We start from the raw sequence: 25904 nt of genomic DNA on the forward strand, positions 1-25904 counted from the left end.
AAGTTTAGCTAATTTATAAATTATGGATATAAATGTGAATTGACCTAACCAGTTGGTATTTTTTTGTAATTTATATTATCAAACAATATAATTAAATATATAATATAACATAATAATTTTGATTACATTGTGTGAACATAAACATGTCATAAATGTATATTTCTAATTATAGTCTATATAATTTTTTTTTTCTTTTCACTCAAAATTAGAATAAAATAAATTTTGAGATTTGATTTTTCCAATTGTCCCAAGTATTTTATTTTTCATCCGCTTCCCTCCTTGTAAACAAAGCTCGAGTGAAAGACGCTTTTCTCTTTCGTTTGGAACCTATGGGCTATGGATACCTTCGTAGTTCTTCCATATCAATGCTCAGTTAGTTATTGAATACAAAATGTCTCTCCTTCCCATTGACTGTATATACGTTACAGAAGAATATATGCACGAATGGAAAAGCGGAAATCAAAGCTTCCGCGTCCCTATTCCCGTGTCTATGCTTCGCCTCCTTTACGAGCTCTGCTGGATCATGGGAGATACCTCTTTAAATATACGTTTTTGTTTTCTTTTTGGCATTGACGTTTTATTGGTGTGTGAAATTGTTTAGGTTAGGGGAGAATTGCCATTTCAGAAGTGCAGAGTGGCACTCGATTCTGTAGAGTTTTCGGATAGAGTGTCTGGTGAAGAGTTGGCCTTGAATTTTGTTGATATCATTATCCAAATGGCTCAGGATGTGAGTTTATTGGATAGTGTGTCTTGACAGCAAAAAGAGTAACTGTTCTATAAATTAAGATGTTGAAAATAAGTTTTTATATTACATTGTGTTGATTGATTTTACAGCTTACAATGCCCCGAGAGTACTAGGCTGACCTCACAAAGTTGGTTAGTATTGTTATTTAGAATAAAGCATTGATTTTTACAGATTTTCGTTTTATGTGGTGCTATATGGTATTGGTGGTTTAATTATCTATTTCAAATATTAGTAATGATTCGCACAATATGTACGAATATTGTTTCACTTAATGGAGGTTCAGCACTTTAAGTTGTCATGATTATATTAGCAAGAACGTAGTATCTCTTGTTCACAAGCCTTCTAAATTAAGTCTTTCTAAAATATGGAATTGCTAGGAAGTTATTACGTGAATATATCAGTTTCATCAAATTCAATTTTTGTTTGGGTTGTATCAGTAATTCAGGCTGGGTCCCTTCCCTTCCTCACCATTCTTTTCTCTCCTTAGCTTTTTTTTAGTATGGCCGATCATGGTTTCAAATCGCGGTTGTGGTTAAAGGAAATAGGCTTGTAACGGCCATAATGTACCGATAATGGCCTGGTACCACGCAAATTTTTTTGAAAAATTTGCAAAGTTCGTAAAATGACTATTTATTGGTAGATACTAGTAAAATTAAAATACACAACTATATAATAAGCACAAATATGTCAAATAAAGATATTAAATCTATCATGTTTAGACATCATTAGCAATAAACAATTTATAGTATGATCTTAGCTTAGCAAACAATGAGGAAGAGATTTTGTAAAAGAAATGAGAAAATTAGGTGATAATTTGAGGGAATATGAGAGATATAACAACTTTGGAAGAGAGAATATGCAGACAAACAAAAAAGAGATGTAGCAGAGGAATAATTAAAGTAATGGCTATTATCATTATGTAACGATAAATAACGGCTGTTACCATTACGTAATGGTCGTAAAGGTTTTTACACCTGCAACTCCAGATTTGCCTATAAATAATGGTGTATAGCAAAACGGGCTCTTCCAAAAACTGTGAACGTAACGGCCATTATATGAAACCATGTAGATGATATTGATCTTAGTATCTAATGATGTCTGTTGTTTACATATATTTCTTCTTAATTGAATATTCATATTATTAGATGACTTTCTTTAAGGAGAAAACCTCTTTACTCCTCACTTTTTCCTATATCTTTAAGAAGAGTGAAGCTTGGTGGCTTGGATGGCGGTACTTTTTGTTTTTATAGTATTTTTATTATTTCAGTGTCAACATGACATTTTTGTTCATTTAGTCTTACTATATTCGTATATCAGACATGCATCTTTGTAGAAAATGTGTATGAAGTGTGAACAGCTTGTTTAATGGTGAATGATTGGAATAAGATTTTATGTAGCTGCTCCTTTATTTTATTTTTGATTCACTGATGATTTTTTCCTTTTGAATATTGATGCGTGGTTATTGTTTAAAATTGAGCCCCTTTTCATTCTTTGTAGGCAAAGTGGCTGGTGGAATCTATGTTGGTCCCATTGAGGCTTTTCCAAGAGCATTGTGAGGTGAGTACTCAGTTGTTTGAGAGAATTTTGCTATTGGGGTTCTGGTCATATTTGCTTGACCTCTTGATCTTTATATGCTTGATGCTTTGCCATTATGCTGAATGAACGGGCAAAGAAAGAATGTTTACAATGAACCTTTCTCACTTTGTAGGAGGAATTTCTTTGGGAGGCTGAAATGATAAAGATAAAAGGCTTAGGATTTGAAAGGCAAGGAGGTACTTTGATTTCAGATTTATAACTAATGTTAACTTTTGAGTGTCATTCTTACTGGATTCTTGTGCTGATTTCAAAAATTTGAAAACTCCCTCTTGTGGTCTTTATTTAATTGATACCCCTATTTATCTCTGATGTCCTACTAAGATTCACAGTGTGGGGGTGATATGGATTGTAATATGATATTACCATGTTTGATTTACTTAGTAATATAAAATTACCCAGAATATCACATCACAGTCCAACTTCCATGAAACCTTCATTCTCCCCAAAAGGAATGAGCATGGAGTTTAATGAGTGTAATCTCAAATATCTGGATGCTTAGCAATTGAATATCGTGGTAGGGCAAACACTCCCTTATATTATATTTTCTGGGTAAAAATATCATTTCAAGAAGAATAATCACTAATGTTCATGTGTAATGCAATTTTTCCCCTATTGAAGTGTAATACCTCCCAAAATTGTGCTATCAAAATCTAACTGGAATCCTGTGTGACCTTTGGCAAAAAGAAAGTGAATATAGAAAAGTTCATGATATTAGAAGAATGTGTATTTTTTTCCATAATAATCAAAAGCAATGCAAATATTGCTTTAAAAAACATTTGACCACTTTGTACTTAAGGTTATAATAGTAATCTTTCTTTAATACCTTTGTGATTCAAATGATGCATCCCTAATAAAATTTTATTTTCAACCAAAAAATTGTTAATAAATCATTCATAGGAATCTTATAGCTATGCTTCAAATTGCTAGGACACCAAAAAGTAAGTTGGAATTTGTGAATTAAATGCCTCCTAAGTATGGCATATTGGTCTGTTGATAGAATGAGAAATGCATGAATTTTAGAATAAATCACTAGATGAAGTAACACTACCTCTGTAGATTGAGCCCCACATTCTTGAAGGTTTTGAGTCTTTTGCCAGCGTCTCTAGCTAACTATGATTATGGGCTTCAGGTTTTTATTTGAAGTCTTTGTAAAGCACTCCAAGGCTAGTTAATAGTGAGTGGTGATAGTGTGTCACTGAGGAAATATGACTTTTGAGATATGGATGATGGAATCTTGTATCAAGTCCCTGAGTGATTGAACTTTGTTATGGTTAGTACCTTGATATTGTTTCATGTTCAGCTTGTGGTGGTAAAGCTGTCTCTTCTAATGAATGTTGTACTGTTACAATTGTAATTTGATGAAGTTAATATTTATGGTGATTCTTGTAGCTCAATGTGAATTGAGTGCATAGTCTTTAAAAAGAGAGCCTGGTTCTACAAGTGAGTGCTGGAGTTGTTCATTATATTAAGGAGGAGCTGATGTAACAAGATCACCTCTTTTTTTTTTTTTTTTTTTTTTTTGAGCTTGATGGTACACACAGTGATGCATATGGCTTACTATCAAATTGGATTAAAATCCAATCCCTTCATGCAATTGATATACTTTGATGTTGGTTTCAGGTTCGTATAAACACTCGTCTTCTTTATCAGTAAACAAAATTTAACCTTCTCCGAGAAGAAAGTGAGGGTTATGCCAAACTGGTATGATAATTTTTTCTATTTGAAAATTTTCCTAGTTACTTATAATAGATTTATTTTAATATGTGTATGGCTGTGTGCTTATCTTTTTAACATCAGAATTTGTTTTCTTGCTGGAGATTATTGGATTTTCTCTTTTCCCATATAAAAATTGGGTGCTTTTGAGGCAGAAGCTATTGGGTGCTTTTGAGGCAGAAGCTTACTTTTCTTCACATTTTTAGCCATAGATCTAATATTATAAAGCAACAACAATTAAGGCTTAATTCCAAATTAGTTGGGGCTGGCTTTATACCTAATATTATAATGTAAAATAAAAGCATTGTTAACTAAAGGCTTTGTTTCTGTCTTGTAGCAGCCTATCTTTGACTATACATCTAGAAAATAAGAACACAATAGTTTTGAGAAATTTGGTCAAGTTTTTTAATTCCTTTAGTTTCCAAAAACCTGAGTAGTATTATATCTGAAAGGATTCCTATATTATGGTCTAAACTTTTCCTTACTATCTTGTCTAATTATTATTGAGATCTCTGATCAGAAATCTCTCTCTTCCTACCCCCTTTCTCTCATCTCTTTTGTATCTTTTAATAGACATATACTTGCTTTAAATGTATCTTTTTGGTGTCTGAATTAGTAATTAGATTTTTTTTTCTCAAACTGAATTAGTTATTAGATTGCCGACTATTACTGTTATGGTGCAAGGCTTTTTAGTTAATTTATTATTATTATTATTATTATTATTATTATTATTATTATTATTATTATTATTATTATTATTATTATTATTATTATTATTATTATTATTATCCCTATCTTGGAAGTAACATGTTGCAACATGCTAAATATCACTGCTTTTCATTTTTAATATTGTGCTGCAATTGTGAACTCTATTATTGCATTTTTCGAAAAATGTTATATAGTTTACAAGGCATTTATAGTTCTGAAACTTTCTTTATTAAGATTCTTATGTAATTTTATTTTGAACAGCACATTGACGTGACAGAACATTGTAATAGATGTTTTCATTGGCCATAAATAAAACATAAAATTGCATGTAACCAACAGAATTTAGTTTTTCTGCAGGTTACCCTTTTATGTTGAGGTTATGAAGATACAACTGAAAATGCATCAACAACAACAATAGGCATCATTGAGGTTTTGAGTTGAGCTTCATTTTTTGCCCAGCATGTCTTCTACCTTATTCCTTTCACTCTTTCTTCTGATTAATGCAACCTCTGTAGTCATTAATTGGGCATTTTGATCTCGACCCCATCCGTGTTTTTGATATCGTAAGTTGTCTTTTTATTCTTTTATAATAATAATAATAATAATAATAATAATAATTATATTATTATTATTATTATTATTATTATTATTATTTATTTATTTTTTTACAGTTTTAGAGCTTTGATTATCCATGGTTAATTCCCGGTTCTCATTGTTCTAACAATCAGGTTTTAGAGTTTTTTTAACTTCAGCCTGACAACACTATCTTTTCGGCGTTGATTCTCTAAATTATAGTTAAGGACATTGGCATCTATATTTGGCTTATATTCAAATTATAACAAGCCATTCGTTTGCTGACACTTGTATTTTATTTTCAATATCATGCATCACAAAATCAGAGAATTGAAGTAAATAGTCCTATACCATTTGGGCTCTATAAGCTTACTGCTTTGTTGGTGAAGGAGGAATTCATTGATCTTGATAGCATGTGAGTGGTCTTCTCAAGCTATTTTGTCTTGTTGCATAGTGATTATTTTTTTTGCTTAGATTTACATGCTTCAATTTCTTTTATATTTTTTTTCATTTGAGGTTTCAGGAACTTTTAGTTGTTAGCAATTCTTTAACTGAGCTGATAGCTTCATGATGTGAACATACAGTTTAGGCTGGACTGAAGGTGTGAAATTCTTAGTTTGCTGTGGTTGTGAATTAAGAACTCATATGTATGTTATCTGTTTTAACGGACTGCACCAGACTTTGAAATTAGAATTCAGTTTCATATGGTGACAAAATATTCTATTATTGCATTGTAATATGAAGATTTGCAATGTTAACTTGATTGACATGGTGTTATATTGGCTTGTATTGATATTCATGCTATCTTATTGTTTTAATTAAAGGGACTTCTGTAGTTACTAATACTATTTGTTCCAGACAAAATGTGCCATATGTGTTCATGAATGCTACCATCTAATATTAATTTGAAATATTTATATGGCTATTACTTGCCAATAGGTGTTGGCAATGGTGTTATTGTGACCCTATTACCCTGTTCTTGCATTTAAAATGGTGAAAGTATCAAAGAAGTCAAGGACAGTTTGAATATGAAAAAAGTGATAACCAATAATTTAAAATCTTAAAGGCTGAAACTGCATCCGTGAGTACAGAGAGAGTCTTTACTAAAAGTTGCTCCTACCTTTTTTTAACAAGTTATATTGATAAAAGAATAATTTGTTGATGGAAGACTAAGAAGTGCTAGGTACAGATACGAGAATGAAGTATCCTTTTCCGAATAAAATATCGATAAATAGATGAAAAGAAAAGGTCAACATTGTAAAGCTCTACAAATCTAGTTAGGTACCAGGGAATAACTTACTGAAAACTGTAACGCCCTCACTTTAGCTGGTCTGTACATTCTACTGTTTCAGTGACTGATATCTGTTCAGATAGCTAGAATGTCTGGAACTATATTTAAATTAAAGTGAGGAGTCATAAATAATTCAAATAATGGTAAGAAAAAGTAAGGAAAAAATTTAAGTAATGAAATGCACTAAGGTTAAATGAGCCGTAGCCTCAGCGATGGGTGACCTAACGGGAAACTACTGTACAGACAGCTATCAATCCTAAACCTGTGAGGAACCTTGTGAAATAATTTCTGGGACTCCAGAGAAAAATTATTGAGGGTTCGATGATAATAAATTGTTAAGAAAACACTAGAAAAATTAAATCAATTGGTATAGACGATTTTAGCTCAATAAGCCAAACGGAGGACATTTTGGTGATTTCGCCTTCAGAGATGATTTTTGACCAATTTGTCCAATTAAGTAAGTTAATTATATGAATAAAATATGAATAAATATTGCTAAAAATTTAATTAAAAATGAGTAGAAAAGAAAGAAAAGAGAAATGAAAGAAAAAGCTTAATTTTGACATCATGCTTGAGTAAGCATGATGCAATTAAAATCTCCCAACCAATCCTATTTAGACACACACTTATAAAACCATTAAAAAGACATAAAAATTGACCAAAGAATTCAGATCTTCTTCTTCACCTTCAGCTGATCGAAACCCTCTCCCTTGCATCTCCACCATTTTTGTTCAACAAAAGCTCCATTTCCCTCTCCATTTTACCATAAAACCCCTTGGACATTTTATAAAAATTTCTCCTTGCACCTTGAATAATTCCTAGGCAGCAAAAAGAAAGAGAAAAAGTGAAGATTTGAAACTCTTGCAAATCTCTCAAGTGAGGTTAGTGCCCTTTAATCTTTTCTCTTTATGAACTCCTTATTAAGAGCATGAAATTGAGGGAAAATTAGTAGAATTTAAACAAGATTTTGCATGTTAGGGTACCATGTATTTTCGGCAGCCTTGAAGGAGTAATAAGTCTTTTAGTTTTGATTGGATTTAAATGTGCTTAATGATTATAATTAATAAGTTGATATGAAATTGAAGTTGAATTTATGAGTTATGTATGAAATTGGCAAACTGGGAATTAGGGTTTGAGCAAAACTTCGAGTTTTGCTCAGTTGATGGTGAATTACAGTGTTAATGGTCAATTAGTGATCAATTGAGGTGCATTGACCTTAATTTAGAATGAGTTGTGACATTAAATTAAGAATTGGTATGCTGCCCTTAATGTGCCAAAATTATTGGACTTGAGTCCAGTGTGGTTAGGCTATAATAGTTTGATTTGTGTAACTTCAATTGGTACAAGGCCAATTGAAGGTGAAACTAGACACATAATGGCACATTTTTTATGAAGAAACTCTGCCTAGAAAACTAACCTAAGTTGAACTAAATTCTGCCTCAATCTGGGTAACGAATAGGTTGGCCCTGGAAAATGACCAAATGAATAGTTGGCCATTACTTAGTGCAGAAAGGTTCAAATGACCTGATTTTTGTGGCCCTGGAAAGCTTAGACAATTTAGAACAACTTTTATGAAGGACAGAAACTCAATTTCTAGCCTTAACCAAATGAAATTGCTAGCTAAAATTTGGACACAAAAACTGCCAGATCCAATTCCTGATCAGAAATTCTGGGTAATAGCTAATCCAGCCTTTTATGGTAAAAATGCCATAACTTAAGCTACAAAACTCCAAATGGAGTGATTCAAAAAAGAAATTAAACTAGACACATAAAGGAACAACTTTCATGAAGAAAGTTTAGCCAAATTTTTACTGTAGCTTGGTCCAATGGAATAGTAAATATGGACCATGAAATCTGGAAATTTGAAATCACACTCATTGGGCTATGAATTGAGTTTGGCAACTAATGCCAACAAGTATAAAGTTCAAAATGTGGTATCTTGGTGGAATTAGAATTAACAAATCTATTATGTATTAGAAAGTCAACATTTGTGTAGCAATAGTCAAGTGAATAGTAACTACCGAACCACAAATACAAGTAATTAAAAAAAAAATTAAGTGTATAAAATGCCATAGTATGCTTAGAATGATTGGTTTGGATAGGTTGGCATGCCAATAGAGTTCTGATAGCAGTACTGCATATGACATTATGCCATTCTATGATTTATGGCTCTTGTGGCCATTTGGTGATATTATGGCCTTTGGCCAATTCTGATACTCTTGAGATATTTGGCTTTGTGCCCGATAATTACTATGGCTTGTTACCCATTCTGTTACACACTTGGAGACACTTTGTGACCGATGGTGTGATGGGCCGAGGTACTTAGTGCCAGTTTACCCGTTAATCCAGTCCAGTCAATTAGTATAGGTTACTTGGGCAACCAAAATAAGTTTTAATAAATTATAACCAGATAATTAACATAAAAAGTACCAAATTAATAATATTACTAATAATTACCAAAAACTTAGTCTGTATAAATATCAACATACATTCTGAATAGTTATTTTATTTTAGTTTATTTTTATTTTATATTAGCATCACTAAGCAGTATCGCTTAGCGTGTCGCTGTTTGCAACGCGTAGATATTGGAGACACGGAGCGAGAACCCAGCAGACCTCAGACTAGGTGAGACTACTGATCTGCATTGAGTCCAGAGTCACCTCCAGTACAGTGCATCCTTGGTAGGACTCTTAGGCATCTTTTGGATTTTATATTTTATATTTTGCATTTTGTAATAGATATTAGTTTTTGTTTTGTAACTTACAAACTCATGTAATTATATGTTGATGTAAATATTTGTAAATTTTGTTAATTAATAAAAATTTGAGAATTTCTCCATGAGATTGAGTTTAAGTATAATATGGATGAAATTATGAACTTGTGTTGAAATGTTGAAATTTTTGAGAAATATTGAGATTGTGTTGATATAAATGGAGTTTGAGAATGTGATGATTATATTGTAAGTATTTTTAACAGGTACCGAAAACTGTTTTCTTAATTTTTAGCCGGCACTCTGCCAGATTTTCTGTAAAATTTTTGAAAATTCAAAAAATTAATCAATATTTCAATAAATAACATAAATATTATGAGGTTCACCCAAAAGCTTTTTAATCAATAAATTAACAATTGTAAATTGAAATAAGATAAAATATGGTGTTTTGGCACTCTGTATGATATGCCCAGCTCGGCTTCACTATAGATGGGTTAGGGATGTCATAAAAACTCTTAAAGCAGAACTCCACTCTATGCATTGACCTAATTGCTACCAATGGTGATTGCTAATACTGGAATAACATAAGAGGAGCTGGCACTCTTGTACTGTAAAAGGAGAATGATAGTTTAGGGTTTAAAGTGCAGATAGAAATTTAAGGGTATTTTTTGTCAATAAAGTTATGCTTATTATGGTCTGTATGGACTGCTAAGTGGCTGTAGTAATAGCTTCACCCTTAAGAATTATATATGCATAGTTATTCACTTGATCGGTTGATACCCCCCACCCCAAAATTTTCTCTCCGCTTTTATTTATCCTGATCAAAAATTCATATTTGTGTTAGATATGCTCATCTACTTCCTAGGGATGATGAGGCTTTTGAGCATTATAAGGTATTTTCATCCAAGCAACTGGACAAGGTATATTCTTATAATGGTATAATTGCTATAATTATTTGTTGCCCTTGATAGAGTTCAGTTTGTTTATATATATAAGGTAAATTTTTCTTTACTTTTCCTGGTTATCAGAAGTGATTTTACTGTCTACTTTCTATATTATGCTTATAGATTTTGCTTCTATGGGTTTTCCTATTCCATTTCTACAGCCCAACAAGATTGGAAAAATAAATCTGGCTGCTACTGGAAAGGACCTCATGGATGATGATAAACAAGGAGACATGACAATCGAGCTTTTTGCTGCTTTTGACATGGAAGCTGAGGCTGTTGCGGAAAGGTCCTCAGAGCTTGAAAGCAGTCAAACTTTGGGCTTGCTCGCCGGCTTTCTTTAAGTAGATATTTTTTTGGAATGGCTAAGAAAATCTCTTTTGCTTTTGCTTGTGGTTTATGATCATTATGCAGTATGCACATAATTTCTTTTTGCTTCTCCACAGTTATACTTTATCAGCTTTGCGCATTTGAATTGGATCAATTTGAGTCATTAGCTATGAAGGTTCTAATTAAATATTAATAACCACTTGTCTTATTTCTTTTGTCACCATTTGGCTTCAATTTTTAGAAGATTTGTTCAATCACTTTGATACCTAAATACAACAAGGATGGTAGAAAGGAATTTATATCACATGTTACTTATTTAACTTGTTCTTTTTAGGTTGCTCATTCATTGTAATTTTGAGTCTTTGTTTAATTTTTGTTGAAGTTTCATGTGGTTCTGTAAAGCTATATATGCTTTCACTCAATTCAATTGCTATTCATGCATCATCAGAGGACCTTTTTGTAAGTTTGAAAATGCTAAGAAGTTAATTTATTGACTGACAGTGATTGATTTATAAATAAATAATGCATGATAAATGTTTTGTTTGTCATTAATGGTTCTTGGGAATTTTGCCCTTTTTCACCTAAGGAATGCTGGAATGATTCATTGTGTTTTGTTTTTTTCATTATTCCTTGTGTAATGGTATCTGTTGGGAATATACAAGTGTGGAATTCTCACATTGGAAAAAGATGAGATGAATGAGAGACATATAAGTGGGAATGACCCATAGACTCATTGCCTTAAGGTTTTGGGTTGGATGTGGTGTCAAGCCCGTGAGTGTATTCTTTCATAAGATCCATCAAGAAGGATTCTCCCCAGGTACTTTGGGCTCCCCAGATCTCTAACAAGTGGTATCAGAGCCTTGGTTTGGCAAGGGATGAGTATGAAAACAGTAGTCAGTGATTCTCATGATGCTCTGACACGTGGATGAAAGAGTCAAATGACTCCTGGTAGGCCCAATGGAGTAGGAAGGCCTTCTTCTGGTAGACTCCCCAGATCTCTAACAGTTTCCTTTGTTATTTACTTATAATTTGTTTATGGATATAGGCCTATACTCTATACATATATGTTTTATGAATGTTAAGTTTATCATGCATAGTTGTACCCTTTACCCCAAAGGAATGATTGAATATTCTATCATTGCTTGCTTTTTTTTAAAAAAAAATTTACATTTAAATATTTTTCCTCATACAGAACCTTATAGCCCTATTTAATTGAGATTGATAGTTTATCTATGTGTTATTGTGCTCTATATGACATCTTTTCCCAGGTATCATGCTCACATACCGTTTGATCATCTCTTTTCACCAAATCCAGTGGCACATGTTCAAATATGCGATGCATTTTCTAGGTAAATTGAATGCACACCAAGATTGGCGTGTCGACCTTCGAAAGGATTTATTGGACTAGAATTCTTTTTAACCCATTATTAGCACCACTAGATGTGTGCATTAGCTTTTTTGATAACCCTGTCCTGCTTATGTTCGGGCTTGTTGAAAAGTTAGTCTCAGCAGCAAATGATATCATTCGTCAAATGCATCTCCAAAATTTTGGGTCTTCTTCAGGGGCTGGCATTGATTCTAAGGACACAATTAGTTCTCTTGGCCATAGGTCATTCGTTGATCTTACCAAAGAGCCTTTTCAGATGCTTGCGACTGTTGGACCTTATCTTTACCGTGATATGATATTGCTGCAGAAGGTACATAGTTTCTTATATTCATTAAAATCTTTGCTGTGAATGGTCAGATGTTTAGTCAGCTGCTTCCTCAGCTACTGCAGCGAGAACATCAAGATCAGTGGAGAATCAAAAGCAAATGGAAGAATCAGCAAATAGAATACCAGATGAAAGCACAGGCAGAGCTGCCTCAAAGAACTCTACAGAATCTGAAGTATTTTATTTTATGAAACGTGTTATTTGTTATGTATGGATGTGCTTCATAATTGTTATTGGTTTCTCTGTGTTTAGGTGAAATCACTTGCCATTAGATTGGCGTGTATAGAAAATAAGAGCCATCTGATTTTAAGTTATTCACCGTTGATTACTGCAACAGAGGAATGATCATGGTTAAACATGTGGTGAAGGGTGCCTACTTAAATTACCTGTTTATTTCTGTCATTTATCAATTTGTTAATTTTCCGTGTCTTAACTATCATGTTTACATTGTCTTCAAAAAAAAAAAAAAAAAAAAAAACTATCATGTTTACATTCTTAACTAGTAGACATGCTTATAAATACACACCAATCTTTTGTCTCTCCCCATTGTGTCACCAGGGGATCCTGAGCTGCCAACTCAATAAACATCCAAAGAAAATAAATTGGGGACTAAAATAAAAAGGAAATGGGACTCACCACCAATTGTTATGCTGGTGCCATTGGATCACTTAAAATTACTAGTCTGTGTTATCAAAGATGGGTCCATGGTTTAAATTTTGTTGGATCTTTTCTTGGTGAAGTAGCATTAATGGTGTAATGCATACTATGTCCAGCCTTTCAGTTAGTAGAAAGAATATTTAAGGGGTGTAATCAATATCAGACCTTAGTCCTAATTTCTCAACTTACGAAGTTTTGCCCTTCTGTTAATCATTGTAGATAGGAGGAGGTAAGGATGCCGTTATTGGCTAGAAAAACAGAAATTGATCAATTATCATATAGTTATTAGGTGGCTTTAGCTGCATGAATAATTTATCTGTTTATTTTTGTAAATTCTTTTATTGGAGGGTTATACTTTCCCTTGATCTACAATCTAACTCTATTTGTTTAAAATGTGGAAGGATTTATTATGTTCTATTTTTTGTTAATATTGTTATTATAATTATATTCTTTATTTGTTGGGCAGGTGAAAGCTTTAGGAAAACAGTCAATACCTGCTAGATCAATTAAAACACCTAAACAAGATCTTGCAAAAGAAGACTCCAAATCTGGAAAAGCAGTAGGCAGAACTCCTAGCACTTCGTCCGGTGACAAAGATATCCCTTCTCATTTGTTAGAAGAAAGGCAAGGAAATGTTACTAATGTTTCTTCTAATCATATCTAATGGTAATGCAGTTTCCACAACAGCAAGAGGCTTGACATCATCTGCAAGAACCTCTGATGGTCATGGTGGTGAATTAAAGGTAGATAATGGAGCTGCCAAATCTGTGGTAAATGATGATGTTACTAAAGGTGGTGATATTCAAAAGCAGCCTCCTAGACTTGTTCACGCTCCCAGGCATGATAGTTCTCTTGTGACAACAAAGTCTAGTGATAAGCTGCAAAGGAGAACAAGTCCTGCAGAAGATCCTGACAGATTAAGCAAACGCTGGAAAGGTGATAGTGAATTGAGAGATTTAGAGGGTGAAGTTCGCTTCTCTAATAGGGAGAGGTCCATGGATGCTCGATTAGTGGATCTTGACAAGACAGGAACTGATGAACAAAGTATGCATAGAAGCATATATAAAATTATGGATAGATTAAAAGATAAAGGCAATGAGAGATATGACCAAGAATATAGTGAAAGATCAGAGCATCCTGATAAGTCTCGTGGAGATGATATTTTATTGGAAAGATCAACAGACAGGTCAATGGAAAGATATGGAAGAGAGCATTCAGTAGAGAGAGGGCAGGAGAGAGGTGCTGATAGGAATTTTGACTGGCCCTCTGACAAAGCTAAAGATGAACGAAATAAGGATGACTGAAGCAAGCTGCGGTATGGTGATACATCCATGGTAAAATCTCATGATGACGACCGATTTTATGGGCAAAACTTGCCACCTCCACCACCCTTGACTCCTCATGTGGTTCCCCAATCTGTTAATTCTAGTAGACGAGATGAAGACGCTGATAGAAGTTTTGGAACTACCAGGCATACTCAGAGGCTGATAGAAGTTTTGGAACTACCAGGCATACTCAGAGGCTTTCTCCTAGTCATGAGGAGAAAGAAAAGCGACACTCAGAAGAAATTATTTGGTTTCACAACATGATGCAAAGCATAGGAGAGAAGATGATTTTTGAGAGAGAAAGCGAGAAAAGCGAGAGGGACTGTCAATGAAGGTATGTATTAGGTGTTGACTATTTATTCTATTTTCATTTAGGATTATTTGATGGGATTTGGTGACATGCAGAAATGGACTGCATTTGACCCAGTTTAACTTTCCATTCCTCCCTCTTCTTGTGGGGTGGGGTAACTGTAGTTTGGTTGCTTGCTGGATTGCATTGGCTTGAATTGGGTTGGTGCTAAGCCCATAATGAATTAATGTGTGTTGATGTTTATGGCTCCTTTGTTCTTGTTTTTGGATCACAAGTAGCCTAAAAGTAGACAACGATGCATGGAATTTGAACAATGTATAGCTTGGCTTGTTTAATAAATAAGCAGAGCTTGAGCTTAGATGACAAAGTGTGCTAAGATGCTAACTTTTTTTTCACTTTTTTACTGCACTTAGAAGACTGAAGGTTTTTGCTTATCTTGGGAATGATACAGGTGGAGGAGAGGGAAAGAGAAAGGGAGAGGGAGAGAGAGAAAGTGAACCATTTGAAGGAGGAAATGGATATTAGTGCCGCCTGTAAGAGACGTAAACTTAAAAGAGAGCAGTTATCATTGGGGGAAGCTGGTGAGTATTCTCCAATTGCTCCACCACCTCCACCTCTTCCTATTGGTATGTCACAATCTTATGATGGGAGAGATAGGGGAGATAGAAAAGGAGCCATGATCCAGCGTGCAGGTTACTTCTATGAACCTCCAATGAGGATTCATGGTAAAGAAGCAGCCAACAAGATGACTCGTCATGATGCAGATCCGTATCGTTGAATCTCATTCTTAAGAATGCAGTCATGATTTATGCGTATGCACCATATTTAAGAATACACATGCATATTTTGTTAAACTATGCTCAAGCTGTGCTTATGATGGCTATCTTCCTATGAAAATCTAGTTTTTGTTTTCTTCAAAGAGATCCAAGTAGTACTTGGTCTTGAACTGGACCCATTTGGACAATTGCCCTAAAAACTGGGGCACGGCTAGACTTGGCTTGAGCATGTGGCCTTAAATCCGATTCTAGTCCTTAATCCGGTTATAGGATGTATGACCGAGAATGGGATGATGACAAGAGGCAAAGAGCAGAACAAAAGTGGAGGCACAGGAAGCAGGGTGTTGAAAACAGATCAAGACTAACTGTTTGGGTGCATCAAAATGGGTTTATGTGATTGCTTGAGTTCCTTTTAGCACTTAAATTTCCTGTTAAATTGTACCAGACTAGCTATTATGGCACATGATTTTGGTGGTTCTTGTATAGAAGTTTATTAACTGAGATTGATCAATGCCATTTCTGTGCGATACTTTATATTCTGAGCACTGTAGACTATAGAGTAGTTTTATCTTATTAAATGTTTCTCTTCTAAATTCTACACCAAGTGTAAATAAACAAAAAAATTGAGAAACATTTTAAATGAATTACGATATCACTCTCAATGGTATGAGGGCTTTTGTTTTGCTGCTTACGGATTGATCATATATCAATGTTTCATCAAATCAAAGGTTATGTAAAAATGGCATTGTCCACTATAATTTATAAATAAACTTCTAATCTCCTATAAGACAGATCTAAATTAATCAAAAAACAACCATAGTAAACTAATCTCCAGCCAATTCCTGGTTACAATGATATGTTTTACTGAATCACATTCTTCAAAAGCTATGGATTAATGTCTTCTTCTACAATCGCCATGGATATGCAGGATTACTCGCACTGCTCCATTCGGTGCAATTTGGCACTTAATAATAAGGTTGACAAGACGGATTGAATGCATTATTAGGATTATATACTTGCATCTGCCATTGATTGTTCTTTTCTGCGTTTGAGTCTTTCCCAAGAACCTCACATCCATTCCAGCAAGGGAGGTAGTTGCCAGCATTGCATAGCCTGAGGTAACTAATGGGATGGGCATGTACTCATCCATAGTCAGTATTTATTTCTGAGCGAACCATTTAGATTCAATCAATTATGCTCTAACTTGAATTTTCATCTGACAAAACAAGAGAATTGCACGCCTTCTTAAACAATTAATCAATATTTCATCCCTATATAATTACTATGAATTATGGGGCTTCAATTATATATTCACCTGCCTGAAACTTACTGCTTCTTTTGCAAAGTAGAAACGGTATAATCTTCCTTGATTGACCATGTTTTCTTCAATTTCTGTACATACATCCAGAAATGCCTTGTAAAATTCTTTCATGTACTCCGGCAGCTCATCTATTGCGCTAATATCCCACCTGATCAAGATAAGATAGCCCCATGTCAATTGGAATAATTTGTGGTGTATCTAATGTCTAAACTGTGCTTGGAATAAAGTTACCCGAATAGATTATTATTATTATTATTATTATTATTATTATGAACTACACTATGAGGTAGCTCCCCCTCATTCCCATTTAGGGATTCCAACCTTAGATGGCCTTAACGTGAGAGGATGCGATGGGTCAAACCTTTCTGTTTCTGGCGGAAAGAGCTCAGGTTCTTAAGGCTTTCCAAAGACATCATAAATATCATCAATGACTGAGGTCATAGCAATCACTTTGGTTAGAATCCTTATGGCCAGAAAATATTCAGGCTCAAAGTACACCCCCAAAATCCAGAAGTAGCATTCTACGACTCTGTCTTTTGCAAAAGGAAGCCTGTTTGCAAAGTCTAATTCTTTCCACCACCTAATCAATATAATCAGTATACAGAACTCAGTTCATTTTCAATGTCAAGTGCATAAGCTAATAATTAAAAAGAGAAATATAAACCTTGCATTTTAGCATAGTGCTTACTCTGCAATACTGCTCAATTCCTTTTGATGTTGTTTTGCAATAAGTTGAAGTCCAGCTTAGCAAAAGATAGCAGAACTTTATTACATGAGGCTTTTTCTTCGTAGATAGATAAGTGATGCCTTGCATCTAGTCTGGTTATGCCCTTGCGAATAGGCTGCATTAAAGCATGAGTGCATGAGTAATGTGCGCTGCGAGAGGCGAATTTCGGGTAACCGTGGACTCAAGGTGAGCAGTAGTGAAAGCTAGTGCTTCGTCTAAAATGTCTTCTCCGTGCACCCTGAGATGCGTAGCTTCATACATGCTTAGCATTCCTCTGTGGTCATTGACAAGGGAATCCTTAAGGTTCCCTTGGCTGTCCTTGAACTTGTTGAAAACATCTGCACTTGTAAATTCACAATCAATGAACATCCATTTTTTTTTTATAAGCAATATCAAAAATTTCTTAACATAGCCTAAATTAAGAACAAGAAAGCAAGTGAAGGAAAAGAGAAGAGGACATACCACACGACATGTTATAGCCCTGTTTTCTAACTGGCCGAAACTTGAGAGCAATTGCATATAGGTCATTATTATCATCATCAGATTCGGAGCTCATCTCTTTTAGAATTTCATCAATTTCACTTTCAAAATGGTAAGAGATGTCTAGAGAACAGTTAAGAGGATGAACTGTTATAGAGGTAGTTAAGAGGACTCACTTAGACAAAACAGCTGTAACTACTTCAGTTAGAATAACTGAAGCTAGCTGAAGCTGTGTAAATAAGTAGAAAGAACACTTGAAATGATAGCTGAAGTTCTCATCTCTCTAATTCTTTCTTCTCTCTATCTCTGCTATTATCTCTCTCTAACTTTTCTATTTCTTTTCTTCCTAATTATTTTCTTTCCCAATTACCTATAACTGCCATGTTAGGGATTCAAAACCTAACAAAGGGAAAGGCAAGAAGGAAACAAACAATAATCTAATCTTACTTTGTCAACAAACAATAATCTAATCTGACTTTGTCAGCTATCTTCTTATTTCCTCTTCATGCTCTCATGCTTCCACTTATCTTCATGTTTCCTCTTCATGCTCTCATGCTTCTCTCCCTGCACAACCATTATCAAATTCCAACAGAAGCCAAACAAAAATACTACAGAAATGAAAAAGCACTGAAGGATGCAACAGAGGAAATTTCCTCCTATAAGCTAAAACCAAAATGATCCCATCAGAAAAGAATTACAGTAAGGTTAAGCCATTTCAGCACAGTAACAAGTTGGATGGTTCTAAACAATCAAAGATGTATCATTTATAGTAACAAAAACACAAAATTAAAAGCTCACTGGTCAGCCCTATTAATGAATGAAGTTTTGATCTCAAAACTGGCAGAATAAACAATTTGTGGATAATTCGGATGCACTGAAATTGGTTTCCTCAAAGACAAACAATTTAACAGTGCGGGAGTAATCATCTTGAATAGTAGCAGGAAATCCAAAACCACGAGGAGGAGACCCAGTGAGCATATAACAGAAATGCCGATTCCCCAAGTGCAAAATAAAACTGCTACAATTCAACTTATGAAAAGAGTCAACTTCTGAGTAGAGTCACTGTAATTGAAAAGATGCTCACACTACTAATGATCTTAAACTAAGTCAGCAACCTATATAGTGATTCAACGACAATAAAACAAGCACTGCCCTGCACAATAAGGAGAATGTAGCATCGCTTATTCCAACTTCTAATCCATTTGTATCATGGAGAAGTGACATGGTTTCTAATTCTGCTCGAGCACCTAACTGGAGTAACCATACAGAACTAAGATATATTGATTGAAGAGGTCACAAACACAAAATGTCACACTCACATAGATACAGCTGAGCAAGACAAAAACCCAAAGCTGGTAAAAAATAAAATATAATAATAATAAACATCCAAGAACCATCCTTTTTCTTGACAAGATGTACTGGAGAAAAATAAGGACTGATGTTGAGTTGTATGACCTCATTTTGTAACATTTCATCCATCAATTTCTCTATTTCTGCTTTCTGAAAACACGGGTACCTATAGGGCCTAATATTCACAAGTTCTGCTGTTGGTACCAAGGGAATAGAATGGTTGTGACTTCTGAATGGTGGCAAGGTCTTTGGATCATTAAAAAATACACTGATACTTATTTAATAGATTTTGCAATTCAACTGAATTAGTATCAGGAGTACTTGAAACAACATTACCTACTGCAGTAATTGAAAATATAGTTGAAGGTGATTACGACACTTGCACACATAATAAAGGAGTTTGAAAATCCTTCCCTTGCTTCTGTAATAGCTGCTGATAACTCAAACAATTCAGTAGCTTGGATTGAGATCCCATATCACTAACTCCCTGCAATATTATCTCCTTCCCATCCTTCTTGAAACTGATTTTAGAATACTAGAAATCAAATAAAATGGGATTAAAGTGTTTAAGCCAATCAACTGCTTTATCTGCGGTAGTAACCAATTTAAGCCAGAATTACATAATTGAATCTTGATAATCAAATCTAAAAGTGGAGATAAGAATTCCACATATCTACCCATAAATCATTGCAACAATATTAGCTTGCTGAGGAGAAAAAAACAATGATAGAAATGCCTCCACTTGGTGGACAACTGCAAGTTTTCATTCAATCACAGTAATTGTTCAGTCTCATATACAATTGAGGGTGGAATAAAGAAAATAAGTGGAAAAACAATAACTAGCCAATTGAAAGCCAAACAATGTTGATTTTTTTAACTGCTCAACCAACCAAAACTAGCTAAAAATTGAAAATTAGTTACTAAAAATTACCTAACTAAATTTGAAGTATGTTCTAGATCCTTGAATGATAAGAATGGAATTCACGGTTATCTTCATAATCATAACATCTGTCATTGAATTTCATGATAAGAATGGAATTCACAGTTATCTTCATAATCATAAAAACTTTTTATTGAAATTTGGAATGAAGTGCTATTTACGTGCACATGTGAGAAACATCATTAAAGTTTTTATTGTGCATGATGATAAGTCAGAGAAAAAGAATGGTGATTTGAAAGAGAAATCCAAAAATGCTGATGTGACTGAGTTGGCTAGCATGATTTGTTATACCATACTTGGTAAAGAGATGAATGAGCTACCTTCTAATTGGATTAACCCAACTGACAGCGTTAATATGCTATATACGACTGATAGACATAAAAATGTTATTCCAGTGGAATTCATGAAGAATCATCCAGCATTGTGGCTATGACGAAGAAGATTAATGTTTTATGAGGAATGTTGGGTTCGAGCTATACATGCGACGGCTGACATGCATAAATATAATAGAAAAAGAGATTACATCCACAAGTGGGTTAGAAATATTGTAATCAATATCAAATTTGTTGATTGGTCTTCTAATATTCCTGTCGATACACCGATGCGACGACTTTTTAATAATATGTGTGGGCGGTCTAGATTAAAAACAGATAATAGCTATGATCTCCTTCACTTTCACAGAGTTTTTCATCATCACTGCTGTGATCAAGATAACTCGCAAAATCTCATTGTAAATCAAACTGATCGCAAGGATTATAAGGACAAAGAATTTATCGAAATTATAACAACACAGTATTTTCCATTGTTTTTTGTAACCATATACAAAACATTATGCACGTATGATTTATTTTTTTAGGTATGTGCTTCTAGAATTTAATAAGCTATTATTTCTTTTTGTAATTAAAATTTATTATATTAATGTATCTTTTTGTGCAATTTCCTTTTATCTGGTGTAGGAGGAGACAACCATTTTTCTACACCTATCATCATGCACAATAAATCATATTAATGTATGATTTATTCATGGTTGTCTCCTCCTACACTTCCTACATCAGATAAAAGCAAATTACACAAAAAGATACATTAATATAATAAATTCTAATTACAAAAAGAAATAATAGCTTATTAAATTCTAGAAGCACATACATAAAAAAATAAATCATACGTGCATAATGTTTTGTATATGGTTACAAAAAACAATGGAGAATACTGTGTTGTTATAATTTCCATAAATTCTGTCCTTATAATCCTTGCTATCAGTCCGATTTACAATGAGATTTTGCGATTTATCTTGATCACAGTAGTGATGATGAAAAACCCTGTGAAAGTGAAGGAGATCATAGCCATTATCTGTTTTTAATCTAGACCGCCCACACATATCATTAAAAAGTCGTCGCATCGGTGTATCGACAGAAATATTAGAAAACCAATCAATAAATTTGATATTGATTGCAATATTTCTTACCCACTTGTGGATGTAATATCTTTTTCTATTATATTTATACATGTCAGCCGTCGCATGTATAGCTCGAACCCAACATTCCTCATAAAACATTAATCTTCTTCGCCATGGCCACAATGCTGGATGATTCTTCACGAATTCCACTGGAATAACATTTTTATGTCTATCAGTCGTGTATAGCATATTAACGCTGTCAGTTGGGTTAATCCAATTAGAAGGTAACTCATTCATCTCTTTACCAAGTATGGTATGACAAATCATGCTAGCGAACTCAGTCACATCAGCATTTTTGGATTTATCTTTCAAATCACCATTCTTTTTCTCTGACTTATCATCATGCACAATAAAAATTTTAACGATGTTTCTCACATGTGCACGAAAATAGCACTTCATTCCAAATTTCAACAAAAAGTTCTTACGATTATGAAAATAACCGTGAATTTCATTCTTATCATGAAATTCTATGACAGATGTTATCATGCCCTGCACCAATTGCACCGTATCTAATGTGGTCCATTCTAAGTTCCAATTAATAGATGCTTTAACAGGATCCAAATTCCATGTGTGGTGCTTGCTTGACCACCTAGCATCAGTGTTGTGTTTAATCAACCATTCTTCAATATTACAATCGTATGACTCATTTACACACATATTCTTCCTTTGAGTAGTCATCACCTGAGGAAAATTAAAGAAAACTTGTTATAGCAATTCAATTTAAATTAATTTTAATTTCAAACTATTATTTTCCAATGAAATAAATAATTCACTAGTTAGATATTAAATTAAAAAAAGTAATCTAACACATTGAAGAAGCCCCAACTCAATGAAACAAGAACTCATTGTCCATATTCATTTCAAAATATCAAAGGATCCCAACAATTAAGAAAGGTAGATTTTAAAAATATGTAGTAAAAACATTATATGAAATATGGGTGGATGCATGTTTTATGCATATGCAAAACAATTATTTCCCAAAATTCAACAACTTTTAGGTTGGGAAACAAAAAAAAATAACAATAAGAAGCCTTAAAGCGCAAATGGATCCTTCCCATTTACAAACCAAACATCCGATTTGAAAATAAGCATCTAATGACTAAACAAGTATCTTCAATATATAGGGCCACAAATCATAAGCTCAAACTATCAAATCATCTAATTATATATTTTGCTCCATCAAACTATTAACCACTTCTATGTATGGAAGATATAGGGGTCTGTCCAGGAACATCAATAATTATTAGTGTTCAAGACAAACCAAATTAAAGATTTACAAAAATTATTTCTAGCGTTCAATAGTAGAATAGACCAAATAACCGACCTTCAAAGAATAAACAAACCAAACCAAACAGAAAATAGAAAGTTCGGCTCAGTTCGATTGCCGTAAACCAAAATCTTTACAAAATTACATAAAAATCAGTTTACTCCTAAGAAATAAATATAAATAATACATCAAAATCCATACAAAAATCCATAAAATTATAAATTCATCCAAAATCTATAAAATTGTAAATTAATACTAAATGAGAGTGCACATTCTAGGGCTGAGTATTTGATTCGAACCGAACCGAACCGAACACCAAAACCGAATAGACTGAATTACATAATATTATAAACTGAACCGAACCGAACCGAAATATACAAGAAACCGAAACAGAACCGAACCGAAATATTTCTGTTCGGTTCGGTTCAGTTCGGTTCGGTCGGTTTGGGCTTTAAATGGGCTTCTGTTTTGGACCTGGTTTCACTTTATTTAAACCTGATTTTTGCTTTTTTTTATCTGATTTTTACCCTATTTTTGGACTTAATTTCACATTAATCAATAAAATTAAACATATAATACTCAAAATCCCTATAAAAATAAAATAATTTAAAAAAGAAAATTCATCAAAAAGCAAATACAAAAGTCCTTAACAATCCAAAAACATAGCTGAAGACAACAATGCTCTCTTCAGGTTTAGTGGTTTGCCTCTGCTAAAATGCATGAATTATTTACATTCCTCATATAAGCTTACACCGCTAACCTACCACTTTGTCAGTGGGTTAATGTGATATATAAACAAGAAACCTGCTAATAAAATTACAGTCTAAATAGGACATCAGGGTGGATGAGTTGCAAAAAAAAAAAATACATAAATAAAAAATAAATTTCAAATCAACAAGATGTGAGAAATAGCCAACTAAACGCAACTTCATCTGTTTTGGCATAGTCAACGAAGAGTCAAATCCCTCGCATGCTGTGGACAACCTTATACTTGTATCATTGCACCATAAAATAATGAATGGTAGTATACTTTAAATCAGAGTCTCACACTAGCATCTTCTTATAGAAAGTTGAGCTATAATAGCTTGGTCTGTTCTTTGATATCTGAACACACAATTTTTAGCACATTCTGCAACCATGATTTACTGATGCACTTTGGAAGAAGCTGTATTAATCTTTTCTAAGTAATATGCCATTATTGATTTTCTTTTACATTAGTATCAGTCCTAACCTTAATATGGATATCAGTCCTAACCCCATATGTAAATACCCAGTCATCAAGGCAATCCAAGACACTACATTTCTTTGACCCATAGAATCGAACAGTGTACAAGCAATAAGAAGTTCATTGCATTTTGCATAAAAATTGATCAAGGAATTTATCAGAGGGAAGAGTTGAACCTACCGTGGATTGGAGAAGGAGAAGGAGAAGGAGAGCGAAAGACCCTCTCCAAGCCGGCGGCAGTTAGAATAACGATTCGAGAGAGAAGAGTGGAAAGGACTAAGTAATTGTTTGATTGAGCCACACTGCCACTGCAGGTTGATAAACACTGGTGATGTCGTGATGAGGACTGATCTTGGAAGAGGAGCTTGAAGACCAACCGAAGAGAGGATTGACAATGAGAATTGATGACCAGACCAAAAAGCAGTGAGCGCGGAGGAGGAGGAGAACGGTGCGGCGCTTGGTCTGGAGAAAATTACGTAAGTTAGCCCTAACTCCCAAGGCCAAAACGCAGAGTTTTGATGAATTTCGATTCGATTCGGTTTAACCAAACTTTTTGTCTATCAAAATCGAACCAAATTAAAATAATCAAAATTCCATAAAAATAAAATCGAATCAAAATTAATCACTCTTAAAATCAAACTGAATTACCAAAATAGAATGGTTCGATTCGATTAATTCAATTTGAACCAAATAGTACTCGGCCCTAGCACATTCCATAAAATTATAAATTTAAACTACATAAAAGTCCATAAATTAAAACACTACACGTTATCAGTTTGCTACATAAAACTCCACACAACACAATATTACATAGAAGTCTATAACCATAATGAATTAAAATCCATAAATAAAAGTTCATAAAGATAAACCAGCATCGCAATATCAAAAATTGACTAGTCCAGCATCATAGTATTATAAAAGTTATTAATCTATTTAATCTATTGTTCAGTTATAATTGGTAAGAAAATGGAATTGAAAATACTTAAAAACTGAATCAATTAAAGTGAAATGACGAGATTTAATTCGATTTATCAATTTAAACACTGTTGAAGCTTAATGCATACCCCTGTCCAAATGTTTAAAAAAATATATTTAAAACTTATTCTATTTTTTAAACCTTATTATTCTATTTAATAAAAATAAATAAATAAATAAATCTATATGAATTTTTTTAATTATATTTAAATATTTTAATTTAAATAATTTATCTTAATTTTAGAATTTAATTATAAATTTATTCCATAATCAAAATTGAAATTCTTACAATTAAAATATTATTTTATAAAAAAAATTATAAATCCATACATGTGAATCTCACAATTAAAAGAAAAATTAAATATCAACTTCTCGATATTACGAAAATACATTATTTTATAATTTATAATTTGTAGTGTAGAATAATAATTAAATCTTAATATTAAATTAATTAAAATTGATTGCATAATTTTTTACTTTAATGCTTAATATTAATCGCTAATATTTAATTACATTTTAATAATTTATATATCTAATTTCTAATTTTTTTAAAATTATTAATTATTCAAGCATTGATTCTCATTAGTAGAGTTAAAATAGAATGATAATTATTTTTAAATCTGACTTGATTAATTTTTTGCGACTCTGACAAGCAAGATAGCGACGAAAAAAAAAAATCTTTACCTTGAATTCTTGTAATAGTATATTATTATTTTTTATTAAAATTAATTTTTTTATGTATTAAGGTATTTATGCGTAAAATTTACATTCCT

The 25904-nt window shown here is 33.2% G+C and overlaps 1 protein-coding gene and 1 pseudogene across 4 annotated transcripts; one reads left to right on the forward strand and one right to left on the reverse strand.

The window, feature by feature from the left end:
• The first annotated feature begins 391 nt into the window (after positions 1–391).
• LOC110649478 (THO complex subunit 2-like) lies at positions 392–15854 on the forward strand (annotated as a pseudogene).
• A 335-nt stretch (positions 15855–16189) lies between these two features.
• LOC110668592 (uncharacterized) lies at positions 16190–24643 on the reverse strand. 4 transcript variants are annotated; one of them, XM_058136851.1, is made up of 8 exons: positions 24337–24643; positions 20200–22345; positions 19605–20021; positions 17901–18482; positions 17400–17776; positions 17073–17291; positions 16721–16859; positions 16190–16606 (listed from the first exon to the last, which is right to left on the reverse strand). In XM_058136851.1, exon 2 carries the CDS (start codon positions 22340–22342, stop codon positions 21368–21370), a length of 975 nt encoding a protein of 324 aa, XP_057992834.1. In that variant the 5' UTR covers positions 22343–22345; positions 24337–24643; the 3' UTR covers positions 16190–16606; positions 16721–16859; positions 17073–17291; positions 17400–17776; positions 17901–18482; positions 19605–20021; positions 20200–21367. The 4 variants fall into 4 exon arrangements, with proteins under 4 accessions (XP_057992834.1, XP_057992832.1, XP_057992835.1 ...); XM_058136849.1 differs by having other exon boundaries at positions 19605–19789; positions 24337–24631; XM_058136852.1 differs by having other exon boundaries at positions 16190–16631; positions 24337–24631.
• Positions 24644–25904: the final 1261 nt, after the last annotated feature.

The sequence above is a fragment of the Hevea brasiliensis genome, chromosome 15, assembly GCF_030052815.1.
Source record: "Hevea brasiliensis isolate MT/VB/25A 57/8 chromosome 15, ASM3005281v1, whole genome shotgun sequence".
In the NCBI taxonomy this organism is placed as follows: Eukaryota; Viridiplantae; Streptophyta; class Magnoliopsida; order Malpighiales; family Euphorbiaceae; genus Hevea; species Hevea brasiliensis.

Excerpts from the sequence above, each read along its gene's own strand:
- LOC110668592 (XM_058136851.1), bottom strand. The coding sequence starts at position 22,342 with ATGACTACTCAAAGGAAGAATATGTGTGTAAATGAGTCATACGATTGT.